The sequence below is a fragment of the Ammospiza caudacuta genome, chromosome 27 (genome assembly GCF_027887145.1).
Source record: "Ammospiza caudacuta isolate bAmmCau1 chromosome 27, bAmmCau1.pri, whole genome shotgun sequence".
Taxonomy (NCBI): Eukaryota; Metazoa; Chordata; class Aves; order Passeriformes; family Passerellidae; genus Ammospiza; species Ammospiza caudacuta.
The window spans coordinates 6,558,991-6,582,593 of NC_080619.1; the positions used below are offsets into that span (position 1 = coordinate 6,558,991).

The 23,603-nt window shown below is 57.4% G+C and overlaps 2 protein-coding genes across 2 annotated transcripts; one reads left to right on the forward strand and one right to left on the reverse strand.

Annotated features, from left to right (window-relative positions):
* Nucleotides 1-1,593: 1,593 nt before the first annotated feature.
* On the reverse strand, nucleotides 1,594-15,207 carry KAT7 (lysine acetyltransferase 7). Its single transcript, XM_058820388.1, is given in 17 exon segments — nucleotides 1,594-3,531; nucleotides 4,823-4,903; nucleotides 4,905-4,930; nucleotides 5,438-5,523; nucleotides 5,525-5,582; nucleotides 5,717-5,810; nucleotides 6,333-6,473; nucleotides 6,917-7,006; nucleotides 7,943-8,134; nucleotides 9,043-9,153; nucleotides 9,253-9,351; nucleotides 9,869-9,958; nucleotides 10,179-10,261; nucleotides 11,072-11,311; nucleotides 12,293-12,469; nucleotides 13,529-13,676; nucleotides 15,006-15,207. Coding segments are annotated over 17 exon segments (2,214 nt in total). The 5' UTR covers nucleotides 15,021-15,207; the 3' UTR covers nucleotides 1,594-3,048.
* Nucleotides 15,208-16,147: 940 nt separating this feature from the next.
* On the forward strand, nucleotides 16,148-22,764 carry SLC35B1 (solute carrier family 35 member B1). Its single transcript, XM_058820412.1, has 9 exons — nucleotides 16,148-16,329; nucleotides 16,615-16,718; nucleotides 16,805-16,935; nucleotides 18,273-18,303; nucleotides 18,888-19,045; nucleotides 20,857-20,983; nucleotides 21,412-21,518; nucleotides 22,062-22,215; nucleotides 22,404-22,764. The coding sequence occupies exons 1-9, from the start codon at nucleotides 16,151-16,153 to the stop codon at nucleotides 22,454-22,456; spliced, it is 1,044 nt and encodes a 347-aa protein (XP_058676395.1). The 5' UTR covers nucleotides 16,148-16,150; the 3' UTR covers nucleotides 22,457-22,764.
* Nucleotides 22,765-23,603: the final 839 nt, after the last annotated feature.

Here is a 23,603-nt window from a genome sequence, read left to right on the forward strand (position 1 = left end):
TCAGGAACGTTCTGGCTCCCTGGGCACTGCAGGAAGGTGCCAGCCCTGCCTGGGCTCTCAGGAAGGTGCCAGCCCTGCCTGGGCTCTCAGGAAGGTGCCAGCCCCCAGCTCTCCTCAGGAAAGCCACAGCAGCCTTTGGCATCCGTGGTTTCCTGGCCATGTTTTCTTTGCCTTCTCCTGGCTCCCGTTTTCCTCCTGCACCTCGGGCGGTTTTGGGGCCGCGTGGGCCGGGCTGGGGAGGGCAGGAAAGGCTGAGATAATGACAGGGGATGGGCCCAGGAATAGAAATAGAGCTGCTGCTCTGCCCTGGCCAGGAGAGGCTGTTCCAGCTCCTTCCGTGGCTTTGGGATTGTCCCCGTGGATGGGGGATGACAATGGGAACAGCTGAGGTCACTGCATGGATTTAGCTCCTGTCCCTCCCTGCTGCCCCCGGCTCCTTTTGGGGACACCGGCCCCTGTTCCCCACCACATCCTGCCCCAAACCACCCCAGCGAAGGGAGAAGCCAGCAGGAATTCCAAGCAGGAACCAGTGAGCGAGCAGCTCCTGGAAATTCAGGGAGATCTCGGGGAATTCTCCTCCAGCAGCTTTCCCTCAGTGTGGGGAAAACTCCTTCATGGAAAAGGGGGAAAACTCCTCTGGTCCCAAGGACAGCCCCAGGTGCCAGGAGAGGTTCAGGATGGGTATCAGGGAAAATTCCTTCATGGAAAAGGGAAAACTCCATGTGGGGAAAACTCTTCTGGTCCCAAGAACATTCTCAAGTGTGAGGGCACATTTAGGATGGGTATCAGGGAAAATTCCTTCATGGAAAAGGGGAAACTCCATGTGGGGAAAACTCCTCTGGTCCCAAGAACAGCCCCAGGTGCCAGGAGAGGTTTAGGATGGTATCAGGGAAAATTCCTTCATGGAAAAGGGGGAAATTTCATCTGGTGGTCCCAAGAACAGCCCCAGGTGCCAGGAGAGGTTCAGGATGGGTATCAGGGAAAATTCCTTCATGGAAAAGGGGAGAATTCCTTCATGGAAAAGGGGAAACTCCATGTGGGGAAAACTCTTCTGGTCCCAAGAACATTCTCAAGTGTGAGGGCACATTTAGGACGGGTGTCAAGGAAAATTCCCTCAAGGAAAAGGTGAAATTCCATGTGGGGAAAACTCTTCTGGTCCCAAGAACAGCCCCAGGTGCCAGGAGAGGTTTAGGATGGTATCAGGGAAAATTCCTTCATGGAAAAGGAGAAATTCCATGTGGGGAAAACTCTTCTGGTCCCAAGAACATTCTCAAGTGTGAGGGCACATTTAGGATGGGTATCAGGGAAAATTCCCTCAAGGAAAAGGGGAAACTCCATGTGGGGAAAACTCCTCTGGTCCCAAGGACAGCCCCAGGTGCCAGGAGAGGTTTAGGATGGGTGTCAGGGAAAATTCCTTCATGGAAAGGGTTCAAAGCAACTGTTCAGAGCAGGATTTTTGGGAAATACCCAACCCCGAGGCTGCTCCAGCCCCAACCCCCAAATCCCCAAATGCCCAGGCCTGGGGAGGGTTCAGAGGGCCCTGGGGACAAGGGGGAAAGGACAAGGCAGGGCTGCAGCAGGAACATGCTTTTATTGAGGAGTGGGGACAGGAGCAGCAGAGCCCAGCGGGGAGGGGAGCAGGAGCCTCCCCCTGCCCTGCTGGGACATCCCTGGGATCTGAGCTGGGGACAGCAGGGACAGTAATGCCCACGAGGCCCACGGTGAGCACCGAGGGGGTGGAGGTGCTCTGGGGCTCCAGGAGAAAGGCAGGGGACAGGAGGGGACAGGAGGGAACCAGGAGGGAGCTTTTCCAGCCAGGATGGGGCAGTGGTTGCTGGGAATGGCTCCCACCTTCCCAGGAGTGCTTCATTTCACACCCTGTTCCGTGAGGAATCGCTGGGGTGGAGGAAATCAGCACTGGGAACAGGGAATCCAGCACTGGGATCACTGAAATCAGGCCTGGGATCAGGAAATCAGCACTGGGAACAGGGAATCCAGCACTGGGATCACTGGGATCACTGAAATCAGGCCTGGGATCAGGAAATCAGCACTGGGAACAGGGAATCCAGCACTGGGATCACTGGGATCACTGAAATCAGGCCTGGGATCAGGAAATCAGCACTGGGAACAGGGAATCCAGCACCGGGATCACTGAAATCAGCACTGGGATGGAGAAAATCCAGCACTGGGATGGAGGAAATCAGCACTGGGAACAGGGAATCCAGCACTGGGATCACTGAAATCAGCCCTGGGATCAGGAAATCAGCACTGGGATGGAGAAATTCAGCACTGGGATCACTGAAATCAGCACTGGGATGGAGAAAATCCAGCACTGGGATGGAGGAAATCAGCCCTGGGATCAGGGAATCCAGCACTGGAGATCACAAATCAGCCCTGGGATCACTGAAATCAGCACTGGATGGAGGAATCAGCACTGGGATCACTGAGATCAGTACTGGGGTCACAAATCAGCCCTGGGATCACTGAAATCAGCACTGGGACCAGGGAATTCAGCCCTTCCCAGGCTGTCCCTCTGTCAGTGACAATGGAGCCACCCAGGGACGGGTGGCACAAGGACAGTGGTTTTACTGGGAGCCCATTTTGGGATATTTCTGCTGATGGGAGGGAGGAATCAAAGCTTTTTCTTTTTCTTTTTTTTTTTTTTTTTTTTTTGCTCTACCAGGGATTCCATCCCTCCCTGGAGCACAGCAGCCCAACAGCTCCTGGAATTGGGGCTGGGAGTTCCTGTGGCTCTTTGGAAAAGGCCAAAGTTTGGATTCCTTCAGCCTGGAGGGGAAAACAGCTCCAATAAAAAGGGACCTGCAGTCCCAGGAAGGCTGCTCTGGGAAAAACATCTCCAGGGGAATACACTCAGCAGGTGCTTTACGTACAGGAACTCAGCAATTCCACGAGATACACACCAGGAAAAAATGGGAATTCTATCCAGAGGTGCTTCCAGCAGGGCTGTGGTGGCCCCAGGAGGGGTGGCAGGGACACCCAGGGACTCCCTCAGGTGCAGGAGGTGCAATTCTGGCCGTACAACAGGAACTAAGTGAGGATCTGCTGGGTCCTAGGGAAAACTGCTGGGAGAGGGGCAGTGATGCCACTACAGCTATTCCAGGCATGGGGCACAGCAGTCCCAGCAGGCTGCCCCACAGAAGCGTTTCCAGCACTGTCCCAGCCCCAGGGGAGCTGCAGGAGGGACAGAGGGACGGAGCAGGACAGCAGGGACAGGGACAGGCCCAGCAGCCAGAGCTCCTCAGCTCCCCGGGGCTTCCCAGACCCCTCCAGTCCTCGCGGCCTCACTGAGGCCGAAACTCCCGAGTTCCTCAGAACTGTGGGGACACGGGGCCAGGCCAGGCCAGCCCGGTGACCCGCCCTGGGGACACTGCAGGGCCAAGCACACGCATCCTCCTCTGCTGGGACACCTAGGTGCCCTTGGGAGGGGGTCCACTTGAGGCAGCTGGGATCCATGGTCTTGTTGCTGTTGGACCTCTTGGCCTCCTTGGCGATCCACTCATCAATCAGGTCCTGGGGACAGCAGGGAGGGGAGCTCAGGGGTGACCCTGGTGGGGAATCAGCCCTGGACAGCACCCCAAAGGCCCAAAGGCCATTAATGCCTCAAAGGAATGGCAAAATAACAGCAGAGGAACACCAAAATAACACCAAAACAACAGCAGAGTTACGCCAAAGCAACACCAAAACAGCAGCAAAATAACAGCAGAGAACCCCAGGAAGCCCTGATTCTGAGAAGGAAAAGGAGAACCCAAGGAATTCCTGATTGCAGCAAGACACAGGAGGAATGGGGAACCCAAGGAAATCCTGATTCCAGAAAGGGAAAGGAAAAAGGAAAAAGGAAAAAGGAAAAAGGAAAAAGGAAAAAGGAAAAAGGAAAAAGGAAAAAGGAAAAAGGAAAAAGGAAAAGGAAAAAGGAAAGGAAAAAGGAAAACGGAAAAAGGAAAAAAGGAAAAAGGAAGCCCTGATTCCAACAAGGAAAAGGAGGAGAACCCAAGGAATCCTGATTCCAGCAAGGAAAGCAGGAAAACCCATGGAAGCCCTGATTCCAACAAGGAAAAGGAGATCCAAGGAAGCCCTGATTTGGGAAAAGGAAAAGGAAAAAGGAAAAAGGAAAAAGGAAAAGGAAAAAGGAAAAAAGGAAAAAGGAAAAAGGAAAAAGGAAAAGGAAAAAGGAAAGGAAAAAGGAAAAGGAAAAGGAAAACGGAAAAGGAAAACGGAAAAGGAAAACGGAAAACGGAAACGGAAAAGGAAAAGGAAAAAGGAAAAAGGAAAAAGGAAAAGGAAAAAGGAAAAGGAAGCCCTGATTGCAGCAAGAAAAAGGAGGAATGGAGAACCCAAGGAATTCCTGATTCCAACAAGGAAAAGGAGAACCAAGGAATCCCTGATTGCAGCAAGGAAAGGAGGAATGGGGAACCCAAGGAATTCCTGATTCCAGAAAGGAAAAGGAAAAGGAAAAGGAAAGGAAAAGGAAAAGGAAAAGGAAAAGGAAAAGGAAAAGGAAAAGGAAAAGGAAAAGGAAAGGAAAAGGAAAAGGAAAAGGAAAAGGAAAAGGAAAAGGAAAAGGAAAAGGAAAAGGAAAAGGAGAACCCAAGGAATTCCTGATTCCAACAAGAACTCAAGGAAACCCTGATTGCAGCAAGGAAAAGGAGAACCCAAGGAATTCCTGATTCCAGAAAGGGAAAAGGGAAAAGGGAAATGAAAATGAAAAGGAAGCCCTGATTCCAACAAGGAAAAGGAGGAGAACCCAAGGAATCCCTGACTGCAGCAAGGAGAGGAGGAGGTGCAGGAGGCCCCCCAGGCTCACCTGTCTCTTGAGGACCAGGTGTTTGCCCTTCCAGTACTTGAGCATCTGCAGGGCCTGCAGGGTGCTGACGATGTCCACGGGGGTTCACAGCGGTCTCCTGGCTGATCTCTGCAAGCAGAGCCCAGCAGAGCCTCTGACACAGCCCCAGAGCCCTGGGAGCACCAGCTCAGTGCCATCCCCTCAGGAACGTGGGGCTGGGCAGGGCTGCAGGGGTTTGGGGTGCTGGTTTGGGATCTGGAACAAATCCCCTGAGAGAAAATGCAATCCTGCTTTTCCAGGGTACCTCACATCCCAGGAACTCCCAGGTGCCACCAACAGAGAAATGCCATTAAAAAAAGGCCAAATATTCTCAATATTGGCTGCTGGAGCCATTTTTTTGTCAAAATAAAAATTCTAACACACAGCAGGACGAGGCTTTTGGCTGAATATTTTTTAAATTGTCATTTTTATCATCAAGCAGCCAATTAATCTTTTAAAATGCTGCACATGGCCCATCTCTGCTGGTGGCAGGGCTGGGAAGGAGCCGTTCCCAACACCCCATGGAATTCAGTGCTCCACACTGGGTGGGTGAGGTGGGCTGAGAGGCTCAGGGGTGATCCCAAACCCCAAACTGACCTTTGATGGAGATCTCCTTGCCCTGGAAATTGTGCAGGTACCGCAGCAGAACCTCCTTCCAGTAGCTCCTGTAGCTGATCAGGCCAGGTCGGACAGGGACGCTCTGGGGAGCCAACCTTCTCCTCTACCTTAGACAGCAAATAGCCTAAAAATATAAAAATAACCACATCTAAACCACTCAGAAACGAGGATGGGATCTGCTCCAGCGTGGCAGCAGCCAGGTGAGATTTCCTGGTGGAGCTGGAGGGATTTCTGCCCAGAATTTGCCCCCACACTCACTGAAGTCAATGAGCATTTTGCCATAGCCTTGTCTCATGTACTGGGGCATGGTCAGGATGCAGGACACGTTGTAGTTGAGGAAGGAATTCTTCTCCTGGAAACAAGAGCAGACAGCAGGGAAATCAGAAATTTTATTCCTTTAACTGTCTTACTCCAAAAACAAATCACGGTGATTAATATTTATTTTCATGTATTTTTCCCCACGTTCCTTCCAGTTTCTTTCTCCCCAATGAAGACACCACTCTGCTTCCTGGCAGTAGAAATCATGGTGATTTCTTTTAAAATTTATTTTTATTTTAAGATCTATTATGAATATTATTTAATATTTATTTTTGTGTATTTTTCTCTACATTCCTTCCCAGTTTCTTTCTCCCCAATGAAGACACCACTCTGCTTCCTGGCAACTCCAATTCCTTGGAGCTGGGTTGGTTTTTGCTGGGAATGAGAAAAGATGGAGCAGCACAGCACCAGCAATCCCTCAGCAAACACAACAACCCTGCAGCTCAGCCTTGGACTTTCATCTGCTCCCAAAAGCTGCAAATCCTGAGGCTGCCAAAGGGATTCAGCGCTCATGAGGGGCCCTAAATCCCATTTTAGTGAGGTGTTTTGCACTGACCTTGGAGAAATACCCAATCAGGTGGCAGCCAGTGTTGTCAGCCTCTGTCATGACGTAGAAGAGGAAGGGTTCCACATCATAATAGAGGGTTTTGTGGTCCAGGAAAAGCTTTGCCAGCAGACACAGGTTCTGACAGTAGATCTGGGCACACAAAAGAGATGCAGGTGTTTATCCCAGTGGGATACCCCAAGATGCAGGTGTTTACTACAATGGGATACCCCAAGATGCAGGTGTTTATCCCAGTGGGATACCCCAAGATGCAGGTGTTTACTACAATGGGATACCCCAAGTGAGGGCAAAACAACTTGGGAAAGGACAAAAACCCCTCAGAATCATCTGAGAAATGATGGGGAAACGGAGCAGCTGGGCCAGGACACAATTCCATTGGTGATGGAGCCTGGATCCTGCCCCTCACCTCTGCTGAGAGAGACACAGAGGGAGCTGCTGGAGTAGCAGCAAAACTCGTGCAGGAATGGCCCAACTGCAGCAGCCCCTCTGTGAGCAGGGCCACAGGGCCACCCTGGCTGTGTGTGGGGCCACAGGGCCACCCTGGGCCTCGGCAGGGCCACCCAGGTCCCGCTCACCTTGTTTTTCTTGCCATCCACCTCGAAGACAGAGATGGAGCCCTTGCGGTAGATCTCGTCCCCCGGCGGGTGCTTCCAGACACACTTGGCCTGGGACAGGGACACAATGGGGACTGTCACTGCTGGCCTGGGGACAGCACTGCTGCAGGGGACAGGGAACTGCAGCCGGGTGTCAGACACTGCCGTGTGCCCGGGCTGAGCCTGGCTGGGCCATTCCCTGACCCCACAGCAGCGTTCCCAGCAGGACTGAGCCCTCCCTGACCCCACAGCAGCCTCCCCAGCAGGACTGAGCTCTCCCTGACCCCATAGCAACATTTCCAGCAGGACTGAGCCCTCCCTGACCCCACAGCAGCCTCCCCAGCAGGACTGAGCTCTCCCTGACCCCATAGCAACATTTCCAGCAGGAATGAGCCCTCCCTGACCCCACAGCAGCGTTCCCAGCAGGAATGAGCCCTCCCTGACCCCATAGCAACATTTCCAGAAGGAAGGAGCCCTCCCTGACCCCATAGCAGGACTTCCAGAAGGAAGGAGCCCTCCCTGACCCCATAGCAGGACTTCCAGCAGGAATGAGGTGTTCGCTGGTCCCACAGCAGCCTCCCCAGCAGGCCTGAGCCATTCCCTGATCCCACAGCAACATTTCCAGTGGGACTGACCCATTCCTTGGTCCCACAGCAGCGTCCCCAGCAGGAAGGAGCCCTCCCTGGTCCCACAGCAGGACTGAGCCCTCCCTGACCCCGCATCAGCATTTCCAACAGGATTGAGCCATTCCCTGACCCCAGAGCAGCCTCCAACACAGGAATGAGCCATTCCCTGACCCCAGAGCAGCCTCCAACACAGAAATGAGCCATTCCCTGACCCCATAGCAGGACTGAGCTGTTCCCTGACCACACAGCAGCCTCCCCAGCCGAACTGAGCTGTTCCATGACCCCATAGCAGGACTGAGCCCCCACAGCAGCCTCTCCAGCAGGACTGAGCCCTCCCTGCCCCCAGAGCAGGCTCCCCAGGCAGCCTGGCCCCAGCCCTGACCATGTGCCTGCGCAGGATGGTCTGGCTCTTCATGTACTTGAGGCAGAACTCGCACATGTAGAGGCGGCCGAGGCGCGCGTACTCCTCGGGGTAGGGCGAGTGGTACCACGTGTCCAGCTCGTAGCGCCCGAACGCGATGGTCTTGATCATGTTGCTGCCCTCGGTGATCTGCCCCTGCAGCCTCAGCTTCTCCTGCCCCGGGGGGAAAGCAGGGAGAGCCACAAAGTGAACCCCGAGCAGCAGGAGGGGAATTGGGGTTTGTTTTCCTGCAGGAGATCTGGTTCAAGTTTTTTTGATTCGTTTTTCTTTAAATTTCTACAGATCCTCCCTCACCACTCCCTGCTCCTTTCCTGATCCCCAGGGACAGGACACAAGTGCTGTGAGAGCAGCTGAGGGAGCTGGGGGTGTTTTTGCTGGAGAAAAGGAGCAGGAGAGACCTCCTGGCTCTCCATAGCCCTGACAGGAGGGTGCAGCCAGGCTCTGCTCCCAGGGAACAACAGGACAGGAGGACACGGCTCCCAGCTGTGCCAGGCTGCCCATGAGGAGGAATTTCCTCCCAAAAAGAGGGATTGGGACTTGGAAGGGGCTCCCTGGAGGTGTTTAGAAAGGCCTGGATGTGGCCCTTGGTGACAAGGTGGTGTCAGGTCACGGTGGCACTGGGTGAGCTCAGAGGGCTCTTCCAGCCCAGTCCATCCTGTGGCTCCGTGACACAGCCCAGGGCTCTGCCCCAGGTGCCCCAGCTGGCCCAGGAAAGCATCAAAGGATCCTTTGATCCCTCTCTGGAATGGGATGTGGCTTTGGGAGGCTCCTCAGGAGCTGCAGCAACACCAGCCCATGAACTCAGTCACAGGCTGAGGCTGAGGTGGCTTTTGCTGTCACCAGCCCTCAGCAGGGACACTGAAGCTGTCCTTGTCCCCTGGGAGCACCCCTGGAATGTCACCACACATTCCTGAGCGCAGAGCTCAGCTCCAGCACTCCCTGGGGACAGCTGGTACCCCTCCATGCTGCCTTCCAGGTCTCACAGAGCCCTGGGGCTGTGCTGGGGCAGGGTCTCAGCAGGTCCCAGAGCCCCCAGAGCTGTCCCTGGGGCAGGGTCTCACCAGGTCCTCGGAGGCGCGCGCCTGGGCCCTGCGGAACAGCTCCAGGTCGTACTCGCTGGTCAGGTTCTCCAGGAGAGGCTCCCTGGTGTTGCCATAGGTCTGCCTGTGCTCCTGGAAAAAACACAGCACAGCTGCTGGGTCCTGCAGGGTGACTGGGAGAGTCACACTCCATCCCAGGGGGGAATGAAAGGATGGAATTCCTGATGTTACCATGTATTTCTCCTTCTGCTCCTTGCTGAGCCCCGAGTTCCTCTTCTTCCTGAGCTCAGCCACCTTCTCCTTGTAGCGCAGCTGCCTCTCTGTGGGGGCCTGAAAGAAAGCCCAGGTGGGGCCTTGAGAGGCTGCAGCCCCCCCAAAGCTCCCCATTCCCTGCCCACCCCAAGGAATTCCATGCTGGTGCCATTCCACAGGGTGTGAGGCAGATCCTCTGCTAATCACAGGGCACTGCAGCTGCAGCCCAGGAATGCAAAGCAGGAAATTTTCCTTCCACCACAGGACGGGGTGAGCTCCGTGCTGGGGAACAGCTCCCAGCTGACTCAGGGACTGGGAAATGTCATTGCCCTGGTTTGGCTCTCTGCTGCTTACTCAGAGGGAAATTGCAGTTTACAGCTCTGCAGGAATTCCTGCACATCCAAACTCAGGGGAAGGATCATGCCCAGAACACAGCTCTGCCTGCTCCAACCTCTCTGAGGGGATGCAGGGAATTCCCCTCTGGAATGGCAGCAGGGCAGGCTCAAGACTGCCCCAGCAGCTCCCAGGATGTGGAGAAGGGAGCCCAGGCCCCTCACCCTGTGCTGGCAGCTGGCAGCTGGGGCTGTGCCCTCACCTGGTGCCTGGTGGCGTGCCTGTTGTTGTCATCCTGCCTGTGGGCCAGCATCCGCTCCTCAATCTGCTTGTCCCGGCTCTGTGCTCGCACCTGGAGGCCAAAATTCACCTGTCAGGGCTGCAGCCACCCCCTGTCACCTCCTGACACCCCCTGCCCCTCCAGGTGTGACACACAAACGCCGCTGCCCCACAGCCAAGCACAGCAGCATGCAGGAGTGAACTGTTTGCTGCTCACACATCACAGGGCTCAGCATTTTACCCTAAAAATCCCAAAGGAGGAGAAATCAGAGGGCAGAACCATTCAGGTGTACCTTGCACTCATCTGCTGAGAGGTTGTGGTACAGAGGGCACCCCGAGATGGAGAAGTGGCGCTCGTGCTTCCCGGTCAGGTGTCCTGCAAGGGGTCAGAAAAACAACAAAACCTGTGAGAAATGGCCCCAAAGAGGTGGAGGAAGTGTCCCACAGGGGCAGATCCCTCACAGTGGTATAGGGGAAACTTCCTGGTTTGAAAATGAAGGAAAACCTTTCTCACTGTAAACCAAAGCAGCCAGGGATTGCAGTGCAATAATAATTTGGCACTGAAATCCTGTTTGTGGCAAAAACCTGGGACATTTCCTCCCAGACTTGTGCTCACCCTGCCATCTGGTTCCTCAGGATCACTGACAAGGGGATAAGAGGAGGAAATTTCCTGGTTTAAGAAGGAAGGAAAAGCTTTCTCACACTAAGCCAAAACAGCCTGGGATGGTAGTGCAATAGTTTGGCACTGAAATCCTGTTTCTGGCAAAAACCTGGGACATTTCCTCCCAGACCTGTGCTCAGCCTCCTATCTGGTCCCTCAGGATCTGACAGGGGGATAAGAGGAGGAAACTCCCTGGTTTAAAAAGGAAGGGGGCATTCCCTGCCCCTCACACTAAGCCAAAGCAGCCTGGGATGGGAGTGCAATAATTTGGCACTAAAATCCTGTTTCTGGCAAAAAGCAGTTCCCTGCTCACAAACCTGGGACTTTTCCTCCCACACCTATCAGGTTCCTCATCCTGCCACCCCTCCAAAACAGAAAAAAACCCCTCCAGGAGTAACATCTTTGCATTTATGCCTCACACCCCATCCCCAGACCCTCCCTTGGCATTCCTGCCCCAATTTGTTTCCAGGATTCACACCTCCCAGAGCAGCAGCCCCGGGGCAGGGCTGCCAGGCCAGGGCTCACCCAGGGAGTTGCAGCCGGGCGTGGGACACTTCATGTTGAAGTTGTAGCTCTCGTGGAAGCGGCGGCGCTTGGGCCGGTGCGAGAGGTCGCTGCCCGAGTCCTTCAGGGACATGTCCTTGGCCAAGCTCTCGTCGTGGGACACGTTGGGGCTGGAGATGTCGATGTCCGACTCCGAGGAGGGCGCGTTGCCCGTGGGCGTGCGCGGCGGGGACTCGTCGTGCTCGGCCGCGTTCTTGGTGTCTGGGTGGGAGCACAGGGGACAGAACTGAGGGGAGGGATCCCAAAAACACTCCCAGAAACGCCTCAGGGGCTGCACAGAGCCTCTGCCACCCTGGGAGCAGCATTTCCTGCCCGTCTGGGCACCAACACAGCATTCCTTGCCCATTCGGGTGCCAGTGCAGCATTCCCTGCCCCTCTGGGCCCCGGTGCAGCATCCCCTGGCCCTGTGCAGCATTCCCTGCCCCTGTGGGCACCAATGCACCATTCCCTGCCCCTCCAGGTGCCAGTGCAGCATTCCCTGCCCCTCTGGGTACCAGTGCAGCACTCCCTGCCCCTGTGGGTGCCCATGCACCGTTCCCTGTCCCTGTGGGCACTAACAGAACATTCCCTGCCCCAGTGCAGCATTCCCTGCCCCTATGGGTGCCAATGCATCATTCCCTGCCCCTGTGGGTGTCCATGCACTGTTCCCTGTCCCTGTGGGCACTAACAGAACATTCCCTGCCCCAGTGCAGCATTCCCTGCCCCTGTACCATTCCCGGCCCCTGTGGGCACTAACAGAACATTCCCTGCCCCAGTGCAGCACTCCCTGCCCCTCTGGGTGCCAGCGCACCATTCCCTGCCCCTCTGGGTGCCCATGCACCATTCCCTGTCCCTGTGGGCCCCAGTGCACCAGGTTCTGCCCCTGTGGGCACTAACAGAGCATTCCCTGTCACTGTGGGCACTAACAGAACATTCCCTGCCCCAGTGCAGCATTCCCTGCCCCTGTGGGTGCCCATGCACCGTTCCCTGTCCCTGTGGGCACTAACAGAACATTCCCTGCCCCAGTGCAGCATTCCCTGCCCCTGTGGGTGCCCATGCACCATTCCCTGCCCCTGTGGGTGCCCATGCACCATTCCCTGCCCCTGTGGGCCCCAGTGCACCATTCCCTGTCCCTGTGGGCCCCAGTGCACCATGTTCTGCCCCTGCGGGCACTAACAGAGCATTCCCTGTCCCTGTGGGTACCTCTGTCCGAGAAGTCCACGGCCTGCTCGGTCTCGGAGCCCGAGGAGCGGGTCTGGCGCAGCGGGTATTTCTTGGGGGTGACAGGAGCTGGCTGCTGCTGGCTGCGGGTCACCCTCCGCGTGGAGTACACGGGCTCGTCCGGCCCGAACGGCGCCGCGCTCCGCACCGGGCTGGAGTCTGTGCACACAGCGGGAATGCAGGGTTACACACGGGGACACCGTGAGGGACACCACAGAGACCATGGTGACACCACGGGCACACCACAGGAACCACAGTCATACCATGGGGACACCGCAAGAACCGCAGAAACACCAGAGAAACCATGGGGACACCACAGTCACACCATGGAGACTCCACAGTTACTCTGGGGGGGCACCACAGGAACCACGGGGACACCACAATCACACCACAGGAACCACAGGGACACCATAGAGACACCACAGTCACACCACAGCACCCTCAGGTCCCCCCTGCCCCGCACTGACCAACCCCCCGTGGCTGTGTCACCCATGTCGCCCATGTCACCATGCTCCGGCCTTGCCTGATAAAATCTCAGGACACTTGGAGCAATCTGGAGTGCCACCAGCTTTCTCCAGATTTAACAGCTTAATTAACCCATAATTACTGCCCAGCTCTCATTTGGAGAAGCAAAGATCCCTCAGTTTAGATAAGAACCATAACCCTTGGGAACAGCAGGATTGCATGTGGTGTGGAGCTGCACCTGGGATTTTGTGTGTGGGGCTGCAAGAGCCTTCTCCTGGTTTAAGGAGGAGCCTTTATCCAGTTTAAGGAGAAGCTTTTCCCTGGTGTAAAGAGAAGCTTTGCCCTGATTTAAGAAGAAGCCTTTCTCTGGTTTAAGGAGGAGCTTTTCCCCACTTTAAGGAAGACCCTTTCCCCAGTTTAAAGAAGAGTCTTGCCCTGGTTTGAGGAGGAGCTTTTCCGTGGTTTAAGGAAGAACTTCTCCCTAGTTAAAAGAAGAACCTTTCCCCAGTTTAAGGAGGAGCCTTGCCCTGGTTTAAGGAAGAGCCCTTCCCCATTTTCAGGAGAACCCTTTCCCCAGTTTCAGAGGAGCCCTGCCGTACCCTGGTAGCTCTGGCTGAGCCCTTCCCTGGTTTAAAGAGGAGCCTTTCCCCAGTTTAAAGAAGAACCTTTGCCCGGTTTCAGGGGAGCTCTGGCTGAGCTTTTCCCCAGTTTAAAGAGGAACCTTTCCCCATTTTCAGGAGAAGCCCTCCGTACCCTGTGAGCTCTGGCTGAGGCGGGCCGAGGAGCGGGTGACGCGGGCGGATCTCCGGGAGGTGCCGTCGCTCTCGGAGCTGTCCGTGTGCTCGGGGTCCGTGGAGAAATCCGAGTCCTCCGTCCCATCCGAGCTGCTGCCCGCGTTCCTCTGCAACAACACGCCGCGCTCAAAAACTGCACTTACACTAAAAACTACAGAAAATGAATGAATATTTCACGTTCTCCACGTCCTCCCAGCTGCAAGGGGGACCTATGTGGTTTAGCCCAAGCCAAGAACTCTTTTTTCCTTTTCTTTTTGTGTCTCCTGCTCTGCCAGTGAGGAGTTTCCAAAGCAAACCAGGACAGGGGATCCCTCACAGCCAAAGGGATGCTCCCAGCACAGGGTGCCATTCCCAGGATATAAACTGCAGGAATTATCAGAATTATCAGAATTATCCCAAAGCGGGGGCAGCAATCTGGATGTCGGAAGGCGGTCTGGCATTGGTCAGCAATTGCAATTTTTTCTCCTATCCCTTTCTGTTATCACCTTTATTTAACACTATTACAGCATTTTACTTCATTTCTCATTTATTAAACCGTTCACACTCCAGCCTAAAACCTTTAATTTTGTTCCTCCTTCAATTCCAGGCTTGTGCCTAATTTCGTGAGGGGACACCGAGGGTCTGGGGGTGGCGGCAGGTGCCGGTGGGGTCTGGGGGCGGCTGCGTGGGCCCGGCGCGGGCAGGGCCGTGAGGGGGCGGCGATGGCGGCGGCCGTGAGGGGACCGGGGAGGGCGCGGCCGCCATGAGGGGATGAGGGGGGTTGGGGGGGGGGGGCGGCTCGCGCCGGTGGCGGGAGCGCGGCCTCCGCGCCGCTTTGTTTTGCACCCAGCGGAGACGCGCGGGCCCGAACCAATCACAGCGCGCGTGGGCGAGGCCTAAAGGGAGGCACACCAATGGCAGCTCGAGGAGCAAAAAGGTGGGTCCGACAGAGCGTGATTGACAGCGAGTGGCAGCCAATCAGCGCGAGGCTTGCTCCCACGGCAACGTCAACCGCGGGGGGGCCGCGGCGCGGTGGGGGAAGGGACAAACAAGGTTCGCGCGGGGAGGTGACCGTTGGGGGCGGGGATGGACAGCGGCAGTAGCCAATCAGCGGCCAGACTAGCATGGACACCCGTCCAATAGACGGCCAGGTCTCCGGGCGCGTGTCCAATCGGGAACGGCAAGGGGCGGGCCCAGCTGCCGGCGCGGGGGAGGGGAAACGGTAGCCGTTGGGGGTGATGAGTGACAGATACAGCGACCAATCGGCGCGCCGCCTGCTAATGCTCCAGCCAATCATAGAGCGCGGGAGGCGGGCGCTGGGGGCTCAAGGCCGCTATTTTTCCCCCAGTTTTGGAGCCGGGAGAAGGCGCGGAGGGGCTGGGGAAGGGTAGAAAGCAGCGGCCCGAGCCCGCCGGTCTCCCCGCCGGTCGCCTCCCGCGTTTCCCGGCCGCGCTTACCTTCCTGCGCTGCATCCTGGGCGGGGGTAGTGAGGTTGCCTGGTCCCCGGCGCCCGCGGCCCGCGAAGCGGCGGTGGCCGCCGCGGTGTTGCTACTGGCGGACTCCGTGGTGACAGCCGTGTCCCCCGCCCTGCGGCACGTCTGCTCCTGCGGCGCCAGCCCCGATCCCGCCGCCGCCAGCCGCTGGTCCCTGCTCGGTCCCTCACGCTTCCGCCGGGACGCGGCCCACACCCCCGTCACGTGACCACGCGCCATCTTGGAGCCGGGCAGGCGCCGCCGGCACTGAAGCCGCGCGCCGCCATCTTGGATTGGGGCAGCAGCCGCCATCTTTGATAAGGGCGCGAGGCCCGCGGGGTGTGGCGCGCCCGTTAGCGGCGCCGCCGTGTTGAGTGCGGGCAGAGCCGAGGCGGGAGAGCTCCCCGAGCTCCCTCGTGGTGCGAAGCCTCGAGAATTGCAGCACCGGGAGCTCCTCCGTGGAGCCTGCGGGAAGCGGTGCCCTGGAGGTGGGATATGTGGCCCGGAGATTGTGAAATTGTGAATTGTATCGGAATTCCCGTAAGGATGAGAGGAACTGTGAAGGACAAAGTGCCATGGCGGGGGTTCGTCCGTCCCCGGCCCCACCGAGCCCGGGAACCTCCCAGAGGCGCGGCTCGGAGCAGCGGGAGCGACTGAACGGGGCCTCGGGAAGGGCGGAACCGATCCCGGCGGGGACCCCGCACCTCCGCCCCGCCGGGCCCGAACGGGGCCCGGGCCGGCGAAAGGACCCCAGAAGGCCCCGCTCAGTGTCGCACGGAGTAGGCGGAGCCTTTCCCCGAGATCACCAATCAGAGCCCGATGCTCTACCACGCCCCCTCAGTTCAGCCAATCGCTGCGCTCCACATCTGGTGGCGCGCCTGCGCGCGCCATGCACCGCGAAGGCCCCCAAGGCTGGGCTGTCCACAGTACTGCCTGTGCCGCCCCGCACACCGGTCATCCCGTTCGCGGCCGAACCGCGGCGGACACAGCCCCGGGGAGAGTTCGAAGATCTCGGTGTGCAGCCCCCGCCCGGTTCGCGCTGTTGTCAGCGCTCCCCACCCGCCTTTCCCCGCACGGCGGGTCCGGCAGCGCTCGGGACGGCCCGGGGCGGGGCGGGCGCGGCGGGGCCGATGAGGCCGCCCGGGGCGCCGCGGGATGTGGCGCTGGAGGTGCCGCCCGCGCTGAGCGGCCCCGCCGCCACCATGGGAGCGAGCGCGGCCGCGGGGCTGCCCGAGCGCCTCCGCCTGCCCGTCTGCTTCCTCGGCGTGTTCGCCTGCTACTTCTACTATGGCATCCTGCAGGAGAGCATGTGAGACGCACCGGGACACCGGGGCGGAGCGGGGACGGGGACACGGGGGGACACGGGACAGGCGTTTGGGGCTGGGGCGACACGGGACGGGGACACCGGAGGGGGCGCGGGACCAGGGGAACACCCGGGGCTGGGAGGAGGGACCGGGGCAGACCCGGGCAGCCGGCGCCGCTCCTCCCCGTGCCACGGGATCGCTCCCCGGTGTCACCGGTGCGGGTCCCGCTATGTCCCGGTGTCACTGGAGTCCGTCCCGGTGTCACCGGTGTCCCGCTGTCCGTCCCGCAGCACCCGCGGCCGCTACGGGGAGGGCGCGAAGCAGGAGAAGTTCAAGTACGCGCTGACCCTGGTGTTCATCCAGTGCGTGATCAACGCCGCCTTCGCCAAGCTCCGTAAGTGCGGCAGCCCCGGAGCCCCGCGCCGGTCGTGGCGGGGCCGGGGCCGCTCCTGAGCCGTCCCCGCGTCCCTGTCCCCGCAGTGATCCATTTCGTGGACGCGGCACGGCCGGACCGCACGCGGGGTTGGCTGTACGGGGCGTGCTCGCTGTCCTACCTGGGCGCCATGGTGTCCAGCAACTCCGCCCTGCAGTTCGTCAGCTACCCCACACAGGTGAGCGTGGGGACACGGGGACACGGGGACAGGGCTGGGACACGGGGGGGACACATCCAGGTACGGGACACGGGGACAGGGCTGTGACACAGCTACCCCACACAGGTATGGGACAGGGGGACATGGGGACAGGGCTGTGACACAGCTACCCCACACAGGTATGGGACACAGTGACAGGGGGACAGGGCTGTGACACAGCTACCCCACCCAGGGACACGGGGACATGGGGAACACAGGGACACAGCTACCCCACCCAGTTATGGGGCACAGGGACAGGGGGACAGGGCTGTGACACAGCTACCCCACCCAGGGACAGGGGGACATGGGGACAGGGTTGGGACACGGGGACATGGGGAACACAGGGACACAGCTACCCCACCCAGTTATGGGGCACAGGGACATGGGGACAGGGCTGTGACACAGCTACCCCACACAGGTATGGGACAAGGGGACACGGGGACAGGGCTGGGACACGGGGGGGACACATCCAGGTATGGGACAAGGGGACAGGGCTGTGACACAGCTACCCCACACAGGTATGGGGCACAGGGACAGGGGGACAGGGCTGGGACACAGCTACCCCACACAGGTATGGGACACGGGGACATGGGGACAGGGCTGTGACACAGCTACCCCACCCAGGTATGGGGCACAGGGACAGGGGGACATGGGGACAGGGCTGGGACACGGGGACATGGGGAACACAGGGACACAGAGCTACCCCACCCAAGTATGGGGACAGGGGGACATGGGGACACAGGTACCTCACCCAGGGGTATACAGGGATGGGGGGACACAGCTCCCCCAGCCAGGTGGGCATGGGGACAGGGGGCACATGGGGACAGGGCTGGGACACAGGGGGTCACAGCTACCCCGAAGACGGGACCCTGGCTGTGACCCTGAGGGGACCTTGGCTGTGACACTGGTGGATCCTGACCCTGGCTGTGACCCTGAGGGGACCTTGGCTGTGGCACTGATGGATCCTGACCCTGGCTGTGACCCTGAACTTGGCTGTGACCCTGAGGGGACCTTGGCTGTGGCACTGGTGGATCCTGGCTGTGACACCAACCCTGCCATTTCCTGGGGTCACTTTTGTGTCGCGGTCCCTGCTGGGGGTGCAGGGAGGGCTCTGAGAAGGGACAGAGCTCCCCAGAAATGGTGGCAGTGTCACCTGCCAGGGACCTGGCGTCACTGACATGGGGCTGAGCCCTCCCTGCTGAGAGGTTCAGCTGCCCCAGGGGTCTCTCACTTTGGGGTCTCTCACTTTGGGGTCTCACTTTGGGGTCTCTCACTTTGGGGTCATTAATGGACCATCAATGCCCCTTTTCCTTTCCCAGGTGCTGGGCAAGTCCTGCAAACCCATCCCAGGTAAAGAATTGCCCGTTTTTGGGGGGTTTGTGATTTCTGGGCCTCCCTGGCAGAGCCACCTGGGGCTGGGCTGGCATTCCAGGGAGGGCTTTGGGATCAGGTGGGGACATTGTGTCACCCCAGCCACGATTTGGGAATGACTCTGTGGGAGTTTAATTCCTCTGAGAGGATTTTGGGGCAGGGTTTGACCTCTTGTTTTCCTAGTGATGCTGCTGGGGGTGATTTTTTTAAGGGTTTAATTGCTGTGGGTGGATTTAGGGGCAGTTTCTGGGGGTGATTTTTTAGGAGTTTAATTCCTGTGGGTGGATTTAGGGGCAGTTTCTGACCTCTCTTTTCCCAGTGATGTTCCTGGGGGTGGATTTTTGGGGCTCTAAGGGGATTTTTGATGTCTCTTCTCCCAGTGATGCTGCTGGGGGTGGATTTTTGGGGCTTTAAGGGCATTTTTGATGTCTCTTTTCCCAGTGATGTTCTTGGGGGTGATTTTTTAGGGCTCTAAGGGCATTTTTGATGTCTCTTTTCCCAGTGATGTTCCTGGGGGTGGATTTTTAGGGCTCTAAGGGGATTTTTGATGTCTGTTTTCCCAGTGATGCTGCTGGGGGTGACCCTGCTGAGGAAGAGGTACCCCCCAGCCAAGTACCTGTGCGTGCTGCTCATCGTGGCGGGGGTGGCCCTGTTCCTCTACAAGCCCAAAAAAGGGACAGGGGACACCGAGCACGTCTTTGGCTACGGGGAGCTGCTCCTGGTGAGTGCTGGGACTTGTGGGGTGGCACCTGGCAGGAGCCCCGGGGACTCAGGTGGGGTTTATTCCTGGAAGAAATCCAGGGTTTCAGGGGGGATTTACACCTGGGATACACCCCGGGCTCCCAGTTGGGATTTACCCCTCACCTGGGATAAATTCCAGGGTTTCAGGTGGGATTTGCCCCTTACCTTGGATAAATTCCAGGGTTTCAGGAGGGATTTACACCTGAGATACACCTGGGCTCCCAGTTGGGATTTACCCCTCACCTGGGATAAATTCCAGGGTTTCAGGTGGGATTTGCCCCTTACCTGGGATAAATTCCAGGGTTTCAGGAGGGATTTACACCTGGGATAAATTCCAGGGTTTCAGGAGGGATTTACACCTGGGATAAATTCCAGGGTTTCAGGTGGGATTTGCCCCTTACCTGGGATAAATTCCAGGGTTTCAGGAGGGATTTACACCTGAGATACACCTGGGCTCCCAGTTGGGATTTACCCCTCACCTGGGATAAATTCCAGGGTTTCAGGTGGGATTTGCCCCTTACCTGGGATAAATTCCAGGGTTTCAGGAGGGATTTACACCTGGGATAAATTCCAGGGTTTCAGGAGGGATTTACACCTGGGATAAATTCCAGGGTTTCAGGTGGGATTTGCCCCTTACCTGGGATAAATTCCAGGGTTTCAGGAGGGATTTACACCTGAGATACACCCCAGGCTCCCAGTTGGGATTTACCCCTCACCTGGGATAAATTCCAGGGTTTCAGGTGGGATTTGCCCCTTACCTTGGATAAATTCCAGGGTTTCAGGAGGGATTTACACCTGGGATAAATTCCAGGGTTTCAGATGGGATTTACCTGGGATACACCTGGACTCCCATGTTGGATTTACCCCTCACCTGGGATAAATTCCAGCATTTCAGGTGGGATTTACACCTGGAAAAAATTCCAGGGTTTCAGGGAGGATTTACACCTGGGATACACCCTGGGCTCTCAGGTGGGATTTACCTTCATCTGGGATAAATTCCAGGGTTTCAGGAGGGATTTACCTGGGATACACCTGGGCTCCCATGTTGGATTTACCTTTCACCTGGGATAAATTCCAGGGTTTCAGGTGGGATTTACACCTGGGATAAATTCCAGGGTTTCAGGTGGGTTTCACCCCTTACCTGGGGTAAATTCCAGAATTTCCACGGGGATTTACCCCAGGATACACCTGGGTTCTCAGGTGGGATTTACCTGGGATAAACCCAGGCTCCCAGGTGGGATTTACCTGGGATTTACCTGAGCTCCCAGGTGGGATTTACCTGGGATTTACCTGAGCTCCCAGGTGGGATTTACCTGGGATAAACCCAGGCTCCCAGGTGGGATTTACCTGGGATACACCTGGGTTTTCAGTTGGGATTTACCTGGGATACACCTGAGCTCCCAGGTGGGATTTACTTGGGATAAATCCAGGCTCCCAGGTGGGATTTACCTGGGATACACCTGGGTTTTCAGTTGGGATTTACCTGGGATACACCTGAGCTCCCAGGTGGGATTTACCTGGGATAAACCCAGGCTCCCAGGTAGGATTTACCTGGGATACACCTGGGTTTTCAGTTGGGATTTACCTGGGATACACCTGAGCTCCCAGGTGTGCCTTGGGGCTGCAGCAGCCCAGGTGTGCTGAGAGGAGCCTCCTGCACCCTCCAGCCCCCCTGAAATCCCTGTTGGTAACAGCTGTGAAAGGGGAATTGCCATTTTCCCTGGGGAGAGGAACCAGGGCCTGACCGTGTCCTCTGTCTGTCTGTCTGTCTGTGTGTCTGTGGGTGCCCAGCTGCTGTCTCTGACCCTGGATGGGCTCACAGGGGTGTCTCAGGACCACATGAGGGCTCACTACCAGACTGGCTCCAACCACATGATGCTCAACGTCAACCTCTGGTCCACGCTGTTCCTGGGGGCAGGTGAGGAGCCGGGGCTGGGCCTGGAACCTGCCCTGCCCTGGAGCCCTCTGGGGTTTGGTTTGGTTGGGGATTTGGGGTTTTTGTCATGGCCCAGCCCTGGGCTCCCCTGCTCCAGCTGGGAGCACAAACTGGAGCCCAGGAGGGCTGGGAGCTGCCCCTGGCACTGGAGCAGCTTGAAATTCCCTTCCACGCCAACCGTTCCGAGATTAGCGCTCCTGATTAATTGCTGGGCACTGTTCTGTTGGAATTTGATCCCAGTTAATGATCTTTCCTTCACTAATTAACCAGGAGGGCGATTGCTGCTGCTGCTGCCGGTGTTTCCTGCTGGAGTTTGTGGGGTTCAGTGCCTGCTTTGGGGGTTCTGAGCCCAGCCTGACCCCTCGAGGGTGGGATCCCCATCCAGGCTGCTCCTCCTGGCTGTTTTGCAGGGATCCTGTTCACGGGGGAGCTCTGGGAGTTCCTGAGCTTCACGGAGCGTTATCCCAGCATCATCTCCAACATCCTGCTCTTCGGCCTCACCAGCGCCCTGGGCCAGGTCAGGGACGGGATTTTGGGTTTTGGGTGGGCTTTGTTTCTCTGGGAGGGGCTGGGATGGAATTCCCAGGGGGGAGCTGAGGCTGGAGCACCCTGGGATGGGGGACAGGGGAAGGTGTCCCTGGATGAGGGGCTGGGATGGAATTCCAGAGGAGCTGAGGCTGGAGCACCCTGGGACGGGGGAAGGTGTCCCTGGATGAGGGGCTGGGATGGAATTCCAGAGGAGCTGGAGCACCCTGGGACGAGGGAAGCTCCCAGGCTGGAGCACCCTGGGACAGGGGAAGGTGTCCCTGGATGTGGGGCTGGGATGGAATTCCAGGGGGGAGCTGAGGCTGGAGCACCCTGGGACGGGGGAAGGTGTCCCTGGACGAGCTCCAAGGCCCATCCCAGGTGTCCCTGGACGAGCTCCAAGGTCTCTTCCAGCCCATCCCAGGATGGCACAAACCCCCTCAAACCCAGGATTTGGAGGGATTTCCTTTGGGATTCGCCCCTGGCTGCCCGTGCTGGCAGTGCCAGTGACAGGGGCTCTGTTCTGCCGGGGCAGAGTTTCATCTTCATGACCGTGGTGTACTTCGGGCCGCTGACCTGCTCCATCATCACCACCACCCGCAAGTTCTTCACCATCCTGGCCTCCGTGGTGCTCTTTGCCAACCCCATCAGCCCCATGCAGTGGGTGGGCACCGTCCTGGTGTTCCTGGGTGAGTCTGGGGGCAAAATCCAGGGGGTCCCTGCCCTGGGAGCCCCTGCAGGACCAGCGGATCCATTCAGTCCCTTCCTCACAGCTCATTCCGTGGGTAAATCTGGGGATGTTGAGCTGATTTTTCCCCAAATTCCCATCTCCCTGCTGGTCTGAAGAGCTCACAGCTGCTGTTTTGTCTCCTGCCAGGCCTTGGGCTCGATGCCAAATTCGGGAAGGGCGTGAAGAAGACGTCGCATTGAGGTTGATCCCGCAGTTGGAATGGACTTTTAATTTATTGTCTTGTACCTCAGAATCTGGTGTGGAACTGGACTCAGGACAGGGAATCAGAAGGAAACCGTGTGGAATTTATTTTTGGGTTGAGTTTGGTTTGGTTTTTTTAATTCTAAATGGTCTCTAAAATGTAATCCTTTAGTTTGAGGTGTAATTTCGCTTTTTTTTTTTGTGTAATCAGAGCTGCCCCCTGAGCCGAGCAGCAGCAGCAGCAGATCCTTGCCTTAACAGGAAAACACAAATCCTTCCTATCTTTAATAAAGAAAACCAGACAATGGCTGCTTCTCCAGGACTTTTGTTGGGGATTTGGGGGGCACCCAGCTTTGCTCTCAGTCCTTTGGGGTGATTCTGGGATTAAAGGAGGCACCCCCTTCCTTGTGGGGTTTTCCTTGGATTTTCTCCCACTGGGATGCGTCAGCAGGGAAATCCGGAATGTGCCTCAGGAAATGAGAATTCCCCAAATTCGGGGCAGCTCCTCTCCCATGCCCTGGGATGCCCAAGCAGGAATTCTCTGGGCTCCTCATCCCTCCCAAGAACCTTTGGGATGTTCCTGCCTGGATCCAGCTGTCCCTTGGAATAAACCCCAAAGGAACAGGGTGGGATTCAAGGAATTTCCATCCTCTGCTGCTTAAGGCACTTTGGGAGAGGAATGATTCTGTTCCGTGGGTTTTGGGCTCTGCTGCTTTTTCCCATCCCAAGGCAGGGTTTGGATTGAGGGGTAACATCAGCAAACTCCTGCCAGAGCATCCAGGGAAGGGCAAAAGGGATTTTAATTCCTGCTGCCAGGCCCTGTTGGGTTTATTCCCGGCAAGAAGTGACTGAGGGAGCCCCATCCAGCCCTGGGATCCTGGCAGCTGTCCCAGGGTGGGGCTGGATGGCATTGAAGGTCCCTTCCAGCCCCAACCATTCCAGGATTCCCAGTGGAAGTGCACCCAAGGGACAAACCCCAGTGCCCAGGCTCCCCACAGCTCTCAGGGCTTCACCTGTCCCAGCTTGGACCAGATCTCCAATTCTAGGGATGCAAATCCAGGGAAATCAATGATTTTGGGGTTTTTCAGCGCTGGGAGCTCCCTCTGCCTGTGCAGCTCTGGGACCAGGATCTCTTTCCCAGCAGGG

Coding starts and splice junctions, on each gene's coding strand:
- SLC35B1 (XM_058820412.1), top strand. CDS start 16,151: ATGAGGCCGCCCGGGGCGCCGCGGGATGTGGCGCTGGAGGTGCCGCCC. Junction 16,936..18,272: donor TCGTCAGCTACCCCACACAG/GTGAGCGTGGGG, acceptor TTCCTTTCCCAG/GTGCTGGGCAAGTCCTGCAA. Junction 20,984..21,411: donor CACGCTGTTCCTGGGGGCAG/GTGAGGAGCCGG, acceptor GCTGTTTTGCAG/GGATCCTGTTCACGGGGGAG.